We start from the raw sequence: 11,646 nt of genomic DNA, 5'->3' as shown, positions 1-11,646 counted from the left end.
ACTCCACCACCGAAGACCTCCACTCATACTCCACTCATGAAGACTTCCACCACCTCTCCCTGAGAGAGAAAGAATTAGCCATCATACTTTAGAATCCACCGCTGTATTACTCCACCTCTGTACTACCACCACTAGAATAAAGGGAGGCCGTTGGAGCTCGTCCCTCGGTTTGTAAGGTAATCAAGGTTTGTGCTAAGTGCTTGGGGTTTCCCGAAAGGGAAAGCCGCATGTAAGCTTGTCCCGTGGAAATGGATTAAGCTGTCCTGGTAGCATCCCTGCCTTCCTTTAAGCTCATTCTTATGGGGCGATGTCTCTACGCTAGGGACCCTAGAGGAGAAACCTCTGCGTGTGTCGTTCTCGTGTTAGCCCTGGTAGCGGCGTTTGAGGAGAACCCTGTGTGCGCAGAGAAGTGTTCCCTTCGGGTGGAACTGCCTGGGGAGACGGTAGAGCCTGAGTCCTGTGTGAGCGTGGCTAGGGACGGTGAGGGTGCAGTTCGGGCTGGCCTGGTTCTGAAGCGAGCCAGCGAGGCATGCGGTGAGTACCGAGTAGTACTGTCACAAGCATAGCAGCACGACCGGCACTTGTTCAGTCTTAAAACTTATCCTAGGGATAAGAAACTCGTGTGGAGTATTGGTTAAATATTTATTATTTCTTTTATCATTTGAAGAGTCCTTCTTCGGACTGATCTTATTTTCCTCACATTTTGTATTGACTACTTTCTTGTCACTTGGCTGTTCTAAGCATGATCTACATGCCTGTTTTATACATAAACTACAAGTAGCCCTTTTTCCTGGATCTTGATAATATATACAAAATACACAATTTCTATTAACTTCATCTCTTTTATGATCCCGAATTATTTGATCCATCATTTCTATCTTTAACCCTGCTAGTTCTTCAATCAAGTTTGTCTCTTCATCACTCGATTCATCTTCTTCATTATATTCAATTTCATCTGTTTCTATTATTGAATATATAGATTCATCATCCATTATATCATCATCACATACCAGAATATTTTCATTAACACTATCTATAATTAACACATTTTCTTGCTCTTCTTGCTTATTAGAATATCTCTTCTTATCTTTATTAGGACAAGTTTTACTTAAATGATCTGGAGAATTACAAATAAAGCATCTACATTTACTATCATAATTTTTTCTAGGATTATATCTTCTTACATTTCTCTTGTGAAGAAAAGGAGCTCTATTATCTGATCTTCTTAGGAAATATCTTTTCTTTGTCTTTACATTTCCCTTCTTATAATTTTTAGGGTATTTCTTATTTCTATATTTCTCTTCTCCGTATGTCAATGGTATTTGAACTATTTTATTACAAAAGTTGTAATCTGATTGCTTCATTGACCTTTGAGCTTGTATGCTTGTGCATATTTTTCTTAGCTGCTTAAAAACAAATGTTATAGCCTGAGAAATATTATATTCCCTTCCATTAGATTCCTTTTTATATTCTTCAAATATCATAGATCCCAAAGGATCTGGTAATTTATTAAAATATCTTTCAACTATACTCTTATTATAGCCTTGCTTAGCAGTTGTGGCGTTATACAAATAATGCTGAGAGAACTCTTTTATTCCTTTCCAATTTGTTAAAGTCAATTTCTCTATTTCCTTCAATCTTTCATTTTGTAATGCAGTATAACCTAATTCTGGATCTTCATCTATAACAATACTTGATATGATATTTGCAAAATTATAAGGGTTGCTACCAGCTCTTTTTAATTCTTCATAATAATGAGGATAAGTTTCTACCCATTGTTCCCATAGAACTTTAACTGATTCTCCTAAGAATGTTTCTAAATATGTAATCATATCTTCTACTCTACTTCCAATATTATGCTGATTTTGTATATATTTTTGGACTATTAGGCTTTTCCATATGCTTATAATATTTGGCCAATCAATAGGATCGTGTGCTGCTAAATTTAATATTGCACCATCGCTTCTATAATTCTGAAACTGCACAGTCCTTTCAAACTCTCTTCTTTTTGAACCCATATGCTTATATTGTCCAGGTATATAGGTATATGTAGGCTCTTCCTTTTCTGGTGGCCAATTACCTGGTTTTCTAGATGGTCTATCCGTTTCTCCTTCAATTTTTATATCTCTTTCTTGTTCTCATCTTCTTTTAGATGGACTAGGATCTATATCCATGGCTTCTATAGCAGTATCTTTATTGTATAATTCTTCATTTCTTAAAGAAAGAATATGTGAATCTGACTTACTACTATGTATTTCAATTATATCTTCATCCTCTTCTTCATAACTTTCTAATAAAATTTTATTATTGATCTCCCATTGATCTTCTTCACTTATAACAACCTCTTCTTTTTCCTTTACTATTTCTTTATTATTCTCTAATTCTTTCTGAATCTTACTATTTTTATCACTTACATGTTGTAAGGTAGGTTCATGTTTTATTATCGGCATATTAATCTTTTTATTATTTAACTCTCTTTCTTTCTTAATTTTATTAAGTCTATATAATTCTCTTCTGAAATATAGCTCTTTTTCTCTAATAGCAGACCATTCACATATCATGGAGGTATTATATTCATCTTGAACATTACTTAGTTTTTTCTCATAGTGTTTTATTTCATTATCAATATCTAATTTTTCCATGAATTCACATACACTATGTCTTCTAGCTTCTCCTATATTCGACTCAGAAGTTGAGACTTCTAAATCATCTAAACTTCTTTCTTTGTAATTAACAAACCTGATACTAGTTTTGCCTTTACTATTTTCATAGCTTACATAATCTTTAGGTTGTTTTAAAATCTTCGGTTCTATTAAAGCACTTATATTCCATTCTTCACCTGCTCTTTCTTCAGAACTAATTTTTAAAGGACTCATGAATTTTATTCCCTTAGACTGCATACTTTCTATTACATTGTTTACATTTACCTTGTATTTAGTTGCACTTCTATTAGTTAACCTTCCTACAAATTCTATACTTACTAATAAATTTGTACCTTTAAAGTCTTCATAGCCTTTGGTCTGAAAACCAATTGCCATTTTATCTATAAATTCTTTTATTGGCATTATTAAGTCTGGAGCTATGTATGTTATTAACATATTTTCATTCATATCTCCTTCTAGGAAACCCAATGCTGCTTTATTCACTGAATCCCATCTTTTATCTAACAAGGTTATTAGAACTTTAGTTCCTAATTTCTTCCTAGTCATTCCTTTAATTCCTATGATATACATTCCTTGATGAATATATTTGTAGCCTGAATATTTTAGCCCGTTCTCAAATTGTTTACTAACAATTCTTAGCTGAACTGGTTCTGTTAGAACACTTAATTCTACTTCTCTAGATATTCTGTATAGCCTATTTTTATTTTCAAACCAGCCCATTTGATATATTTGCTGAGGTCTTATCTTTCTTAAGGTATCTCTCTGATATCTTTCAAGATCTCTTTCTACATCTATCATTTCTTCTAAGTTTTCAATATCATCACATCCTCCTTTCAATCTATCCATAAAGCTTAAAGACTTTATGTCTTTATTTATTAGTTGGAGAGACTTGTCTCTTCTAGAGAGACTTTCAGATATTTCCATTTTTCAGAGTTTAATGATCTATTAAACTCGACTAATACTGTTGATGATAGAACAATTTCTTTGTTATGCTCAAAATTAGTATTATCAAATTTCTTATATAAGTGAGTTATATCCTTTTTAATATAATCACTATTTTGAATGATTCTTCCTAGAGAATTTCTACTTTCTTCTGCTGCTTGCAAGATTAATTCTAGCTTATTATTCAAGGCTAAAATATTCTCTTCTAGATGCTTATGTTCTTTCTGTAGTTTTTCAAATTTTAATTCTAAATCGTCTTGCCTTTTACCCCAAGATATATAGAAGTTATGTATTAAATCAACTAATAAATTGATCTGACCGTGTGAAGTATGCCAAGTATGATCTTCGGAGCTATTTATTCTGCACCTTATATTTATATTTTCTTTAGTATTAACTGTCTTTCCGGTATTAACTTCTAGATTTAAATAGTGAAGTTTTTCAATCTTGACTAAATATAGAGAAACCCTCAAAAACACAAATTTTAACAACCTCGGCTCTGATACCAGTCTGGGAAATCGGCGATCGAGGGCGAGGAAACGAGAGACTCCGAAAAATTTCGGAATTCAAATTTCGAGTTACTATTCACAGCACTATTCAAATTCGGCGAACACTATTCAAATTCGCGGCACTATTTAAATTCAGCTCACTATTCAAATTCGGGAATATGAATATATATATACATACATACATACATACATATATATATATGTATGTATATATATATATATATATATATATATGCAAATGCATCAAAAGGAGTAGGCAAACCTTCTGGAACACGAAGGCCATTTGGATGATCAAGGGAGTGTCTCAAGACAGTAGAATCATGAGCAGATCCTTCCCAACCGGCACTCACATAAGTGAACATTAGATCAAAGTCAACAGCAACTAGCACATTTTGGGTTGGGAAGGGCTTTCTACCACGGAAACGATCTGCCATTCTTGCAGGAACATGGCAGGGTATATGGGTTCCATCAATAGCACCAATACAATCCTAGAATTATCAATTAGACATTGTAAATTTTTTACTAATAAGTTAGTTACGATGTTATATTTTTGAATCAGTGAAACATACCTCAAAATATGGGTAGAATCTTGGGTTGTTTCTGATTTTTGAGGGTACATCCATCGATCTATGTCTAAGCATCTCAGGTCCAAGTTGTCCAAGAGCATACAACACTTGATTGAAATATCTACTAACAGTTTCGGCTGATCTTGTAAAATGAAACTTTATATCACTGTTCTTTTTCGTATGGCCTACTATTTGAAGAAACATGGCAACTTGTTCCTCAACAGAGCAATGCCAAGTATCCCTCAGTGCATCCATGGAACGAAACTTGGCACACAGATTGAAGAATACATGTTTACTCATTCTAAGAAGATTAATGCAGTCTGAAGCTTGGCCACAATATAATTTCTCTAAGTATTTCATCCTGTCTCTGTTTCTCTCCAAAATAGAATACCTTACAGGACTACTTTTATTATTCATATAACTGATTACTGCCCAATATGCCACCATAGATGCAGCCATAAAAGCCAATTTTCTCTTGAAGTCTGAAGGGTTGTCCATCTAAAGGAATAATGAACTGTCAAGCCAAAACTACTAGAGTACTCGAATGATTTCTCAAATATAAAATAAACATTTACTGCTCAAGAGAAGTGCAATATTTTCCTAATGAGAGGAAAAGATAGTACGCAGCAATCCAGAAATCCCCAAACTGAAAATTACTTAAGGAACAGTATTGTGATTTCTTCAATCGTAATTTGTTGTATGAAAAAAAAAGGAATCTTCAAATCAACAGATCAGGACCAAGGATTAGAAGCTTGGATGGGGAATATGGGAGGCAACAGATCTGTGTGAGGAATCAGGAGAGAGGGTGAAGAATAAACTGGGGAATACGAGCAGACCTGCAAGTGAAGAGGCCACCTCTCGCCAGAGATGCCGCTGGGTACCTCGCCGGTGGCGGCGGAGGCGTGGACGTGGGAGAACGCAGCGGCTGGAGCGAGTGCCGGGTTCAGCACTGTTGCGGCCCTCGACCCTCTCGATGTCGTCCCCCTCCCCTCAGGCTATAGATTAGATGGGGGAAATGAGCAGACCTGCAGGTAGAGGACTATGAAGGGTGGTGACCTGAGCGCTCGCGCCATTTTTCACTTTTACCCGCGCTTTTTCGTTCGCCCCGCGCGCTCGCCTTGCCGGCGCGGGAGAGCCAAATCGGCTCGCTCGACCTGGCAAGCTTTTCCTTGCTCATGGAGGTGAGTTTACCTGGCAAAGCTAGTTTTGGGGAGGACTACCAAACCGGTATCCTTGCTAGGCAAGGTTAGGTGGGCAATAGCCTGGCTGGGCAAGGGATCCAAAGGGACCCATAAATATCTGAGGGTAGACCTCCATACATACCAGGAAAATGGTCCTATGCCTAAAATAAAACGAAGCTGTGTGGATAAAGTTAATTTAGCACATTATCATACAGTTAAGGGCAAGCTTGCCTTAGCTCAAGGAAGCTAAATTTGCACTCAACAAAAAAAAAGATGTGTTTCACAGTTTATTATCGTGAAGTTTTACTCTTCAATCTGCTACCATTCACAAAAATGGAGATGATTGAACCTGAAAATTGTAAAATGACATGGCCAGTTGAATGCATGTGAATTCGCATCTCTGGAAATGAGAGCACGGGAAAAACCTCTGAGCATTATCTGGTAGAAACTGAAAGGGAGCAAATCAACAACTAAATCCTATAGTTCAAAATCACAGGTGGGGAAGAAAGAGCCTGCCTCAGCCACGAACGCGAGATCGTTGGAGCAGGCGGCTGCAGGAGGAAGGAGACAAGGTGGACACACGGGGTGGGACTTGGGAGCTCGCACAGGGGCCACGGCACCGCCGCACCGATGGCAATGGCAAGAGCCGTGAAGGCGGCGCGCAGCGGGGTGAAAGAGGCGACGAGGAGAGGCCGCGAGTAGACTCGAGTCTTCGGATGGTAGATATTTTTCACCACAGGAATCGCCGTATGACGCGTGGACCAAACAATGTTGCGGAGTTTTCAACCAATAGCGAGCGCCGTGAAAATGAAATCGGACGGCGTAAATTTCTTTTTACTGACGTGGTCAGCGGGATTGTTCTTCCCTATCGCCACGATTCATATCATATATTCTAATTATTCAAGCAGGCGCAGTGATTCCGCCACAAGCCGCTGAACAATGCAGCTGTATGCGATAGTGTCTCATCCACTCTACAATTCCAGTGCTGCGTCTCTGGCTTGAGTTTGATCTGGAAGTGACAGCAATTGAGAGTGAACTCGTACTATCATTTCATAATTACCTTTCAGAACAAAAGAGTTAAGAGATGTGTTATACCGTAGAATCCTTTAGGATTTCTTTCATCCTCATCTCTGATCTTATTTTGATGTCTTATCCGTGTTGCGTGCTTTGCCTTCCGATCCAGTGAGGGAGCTGCTAGCTGCTAGGCTGCATCCATCCATTCGCATCACAAGTCACAAGTCCGCTCTGCCCACCTCTTCTATTTTTACAGTTCATCTTTTGCAGCACTTCCCATCACAGAATCGCTCACCTCGTGACCAGGTTGCTGGCGCCGGCGCGCTCGACGACTCTTTCGGATTCCTCTTCTCCACGCATGCTCTTCCTCTACTACTCCGGCAAGTGGCAGCACATCTGTTTTAATTCACCTTCCCTGGCTAGGATGACCAGCCAACGTGGACGCTAGCAAGGTAGAAAACCAGACTAGTTTAGGTCGGGGGTGTCCGATGTCTGGTATGAGGAGATCGAGGGTGTCAATTAGAGGGTTTCATATATGAGGGTTGAGTTTTAGACTTACAGTAGAGGTCAGGATACCGTGGACTTCTTTGTGGAAATATTAGGATAATAATTATCGTATTTTTCACTGTCTATTTACACATTCTGTAGTTCTTCTTGGGAGCCGATTAAGTAAGTTTGTGCTTTCTTATCATGCCTTAAATTGAAAGGTCTAAATAATTTTCCTAAAATGATTCCGAAAGAAAAACATGTGTGAAGCAATATTTTTGAAATGGAACGAAATAAAGAAAATGAAATAGAATCAAAGATTCTAGAATTATAATAGGGATGGTACGAAGGAACCAAACATCCGGATCCAGATCTGTCCGGTGGCAATGCTCCAACCAGTCAACGATCACGGTGCCCTAGCGATGCTCCAACAACGGACTCTTCTTCAGGAGAGTGGTTGCCGGGGCTAGATAGGAGGCTGGGGAGGTCGGCTGCCCTGTGGTGGGTACGATGGTGGCGCCAGATGGCATGCGCGCGCTAGAAGGGGCAAACGGGGTGTATCAATCGATGGTGACATGTTCGACGGGGAAGAAGGAAATAAGGGAGAGACGGGAAGCTAGGAAGATAAGGGAAGGATGTTCTCCATATAATTTTATCTGAAGAGTTTTCTTCTCATAAATGTGTCCTGAATAGAATAAGATTTTATTTATTTTCTGTGTCTTTTCAGTTTTATTGCACGGTATTATTCACTAGGTTGGACTTTCTCTGAAACAGGAGAAATTTAGCAATAAATCCATGCTTGAAAACCTTTTTACTTCAAGTATAAATTTGATGCCTTATGGATGAGCAAGGTTTCAATCGAAGCAGTTCTATTAAAATATTATATAGTATTTTCCCTCGCAAAATAAATATTGTGCTGTTTTGTCGGTTCTCTTTTTTTCGGCCTCAAAGGTCTGCTGAAAACTAGCGATACGGATGACGTCAGCCCGTGCGGCAGTGCTAGCTGCAGTTGCAGCTACAGTGACTGCAGCCAGCCAATAGCAAAGCTTCAGCAGTCGGCCAAAAGCGTTGAAGCCTGCCTGCTGCTCTGCTACTTGTTGATTGGCTGTGCAAATCCACAATCTCAACCTACACTGTAGGCTGTTTCTTCATGTGCTCTCCATATAATCTCTGCTCTTCCTCGTTGCCGTTGCCTGCCCTCTCCTATTGCAGCCAGGCCCCTACATAGAGTTCTTAAACACATCGTGGATTAGAGCAGAAATCAATCCTTACTCTCGTTGGTCTTTGTTCTCATGTACAATCAAATGAGCACACATTCATGCTCAACCTTTGTATCTGCATACACACGGTGCGCCCCTGAACCAAAGAATGCGTGCTTATGCGACGCTGATGTAGAGCTTGCCCTCTGAGACAGTGGCCGTGATAAGCTGATGCTTGCCGCCCTCGTCGCCGTCAGCCGTCCTCAACGCGGCAGCCTTGCAGGTCTTCGCAAGCGTAGCCCCAACGTGGGCAACGCGAGATGGCTGGGGGCCGGCATCGCGGGCGGCAAACGGTGGTGTCGCTCGCGTCAGGATCAGCCGGTAAGGAATGTGGCGGTGATTGACCCAGCCGCTGCGCTGTGAAGCTACTGCTGCGACAAGCAGAAGCGAACGGACACATTTTCCTTTCGTGGGCCAAGAGCGAAAGTGTATCACCCACCCGTGCTCATCGAGAATTCTCCTAGTGGCCAGTGGCCACGCCACCAGGTCAGCAACACTTCAGTCACTAACGATTTATCCCCGTCCAGGATCCCCGCCCGACACGCCGAATCTGCTCGGCGAAATGGCGGCGCGGCGCTTCCACCTCTCGATCGCCTCCCGGACGCTGGTCCGGGCCTCGCGCCCGCAGCCTGGATTCCCGGCCGTCCTCGCCGTCTCCAACCTCGACCTCATCCTGGGCCCCTTCCCCATCTTCCTCGTCTCCGTCTACCCCGCCCCGGCCGCCGGCCTCGACGCGGTCCTCGCCGCCGTGCGAGGCGCCTTCCCGGCCTACCTCTCCAGCTTCTTCCCCTTCGCTGGTCGCATCGTGCGGGACCCGGAGACAAAGATCCCTGAGGTCCAGTGCAATAACGCCGGCGCCGAGCTCGTCGTCGCCGACGCCGCCGTGCCACTCGCGGACGTTGACTTCACGGAGGTCGACCGCTCGCTGGGACTGATCCAGATTCCCTTCGACGCGAGCATCCCCATGTCGTTGCAGCTGGTCCGGTTCGCCTGCGGGGGGTTCGCGCTGACGGTTGGCACGACTCACCTCCTCGCCGACGGCAGGGCGTTCACCATCCTGCTGAGCGCACTCGCCGAGATGGTCCGCGACGGCGGCCTCTCCCGCGAGCCCCTGTTCGACCGCTCCCTCTTCAAGCCGCGGTCGCCGCCGTGGTACAGCGCGTCGCTGGACGCCGAGTTCGCGCGTTTCACCCCGGAGACCATGATCAACCCCGTCCTGACCGCGGCCATCCGGCGGCGCCTGTACCGCATCGAGGCGGCCGACCTCGCCGCGCTCCAGGCCGCGGCGTCCCCGCCCGGCGGCGGGCGCCGCGCCTCGCGGTTCGTGGCGCTGTGCGCGCACGTGTGGAAGCTCGTCGCGCGCGCCGTCGGCGACGCCGACCCCAGCTGCCGGATGGCGTGGATCGTCGACGGGCGGAAGCAGGTGGAGCCGTCGGACGGCGCGCTAGACCGGTACATCGGGAACGTGGTCACCTACACGTCCCGCGAGGCGAGCGTGGCTGAGCTGATGCGCGCGCCGCTCCACGACGTGGCGGCCGCGGTGCGCGCCGCCATCGCGGGGGTGATGACCGCGGCGAGGTTCCAGGAGCTGGCTGACTGGATGGAGGAGCGGAAGGCGGCATTCAGGGACGGCGGGAAGTGGACGGAGGAAGTGAACCTGGGGCTCGGGAGCCCCGCGCTCGTCATCTCCGGGCTGCTCCCGTTCCCCATCGACGGGGACCTCGGGTTCGGCAAGCCCAGGCTCGTGATGCCGTGGCTGCGGCACGGCCGGCTGGGCTCCGCGAACGTGACGGTGGTGCCCAGCCCGAGCGGCGACGGGTCGTGGTTCTTCGCCGCCACGAGGATGTGGCCCCGGCTGGTGGAGGTGGTCGAATCCGACCCTTTGCTGAAGCCTGCAGCGAACCTGGGACAGGCGACGCCGGCGGGACCCCGTCTGTGAGCTCGCACTCGCAGCTTTGCCTAGGCTTGTGCATCGCACGCTGTGCCACTCCCACTCACGGGAGTGCCCGTTATGGTAAGGACTATGAAGGCGAGGAAGATTCTCCAATCTCCAATCTTCATCGCTCTGTTCAGCTAATTGATTGTGAGAGGACAGAGATCGACAGACACTGAGCGCAGAAAGTTTTTTTTTCCCCTGTTACGTTGTGCTGTGAAATCAAGTGTATTTGCGCCTACAAGTTCCTTGGAAGTTTAAACTTCCATGAAAATCGAAATTTTTGCGCGGTTGGTTCCTTGGGAGCTTTGATTAAATTGTGGAAGGCCGTTGAGGAATTTGAATTTTTGTTTGAGGGTATCTTCCATATCATTCCGCTAGGGCAGAAAGGTAGGTTTTGATTTGCCTAGCAAGTTCTCCAAATGGAATTTCTAGGTCATAAGTTCTAATTGTTGGGTTTGGCATTTTTTCAGAGTATTGGGTTTGACGTTTTAGGGTGTTACATTGGTGCCCAATGTTATCTGATGTCTTGACTATATGACCTGAAGTCATATGTCTATTTTTGTAAGTTGTAACGGTGGTTGCCCGCAGGATGGGTGAAACCGAAATTATATTTTTATTCATTATCTAAAGAGTATATACAAACATGGCAACATAAATAATACCCCCCGTGACACGGAAGGAGCAGCGGCGGCCTACGATGATTTTCCGATGGGAATTTCATGTGAAGGTAAAATAAGCGATGCAGGCAACAATGAATCCAATGACTGCCCAAAAGAGGTCGGCCAGCACGAAGGTCGGATTGGATTCGTAGTACACCTAAAGTTGACAGAATGTTCCAAAGATCAGAACAGATATAAAGCATACTACTAATTAAGGGCCTGTTTGGCTCCAGGGTGCTAAAGTTTAGCACCCGTCACATCGGATGTTTGGATACTAATTAGGAGTATTAAATATAGACTAATTATAAAATTAATTGCACAGATGGAGTCTAATTCGCGAGACGAATCTATTAAGTCTAATTAGTCCATAATTTGACAATGTGATGCTACAGTAACCATTTGCTAATGTACGGAGTTGTAACTCTAGGCCTAAA

General features: G+C 43.8%; 3 protein-coding genes across 3 annotated transcripts in view; 1 reads left to right on the top strand and 2 right to left on the bottom strand.

Annotated features, from left to right (window-relative positions):
• LOC111257105 overlaps positions 1 to 4,663 on the bottom strand; it is a 22,176-nt gene extending 17,513 nt beyond the window's left edge. The window contains exon 1 of the mRNA XM_022826184.1: positions 4,374 to 4,663. Coding sequence (XP_022681919.1) covers positions 4,374 to 4,545 — 172 coding nt within the window. The 5' untranslated portion in view covers positions 4,546 to 4,663. The remainder of the gene's footprint in view (positions 1 to 4,373) is intronic.
• Positions 1 to 4,697, bottom strand: part of LOC101783510 — a 23,429-nt gene extending 18,732 nt beyond the window's left edge. The window contains exon 1 of the mRNA XM_004964782.1: positions 4,681 to 4,697. The gene's annotated coding sequence lies outside the window, so the exon portion shown is untranslated. The remainder of the gene's footprint in view (positions 1 to 4,680) is intronic.
• Positions 4,698 to 8,651: 3,954 nt separating this feature from the next.
• On the top strand, positions 8,652 to 10,867 carry LOC101782416 (hydroxycinnamoyltransferase 2). The gene has a single exon (XM_004964780.3). The coding sequence runs from the start codon at positions 9,180 to 9,182 to the stop codon at positions 10,554 to 10,556; it is 1,377 nt and encodes a 458-aa protein (XP_004964837.1). The 5' UTR covers positions 8,652 to 9,179; the 3' UTR covers positions 10,557 to 10,867.
• Positions 10,868 to 11,646: the final 779 nt, after the last annotated feature.

Source organism: Setaria italica, chromosome IV (assembly GCF_000263155.2).
Source record: "Setaria italica strain Yugu1 chromosome IV, Setaria_italica_v2.0, whole genome shotgun sequence".
NCBI lineage: Eukaryota > Viridiplantae > Streptophyta > Magnoliopsida > Poales > Poaceae > Setaria > Setaria italica.
The sequence above is the reverse complement of the archived record's forward strand: the minus strand, read 5'-3'. Positions and strand labels throughout refer to the sequence as shown.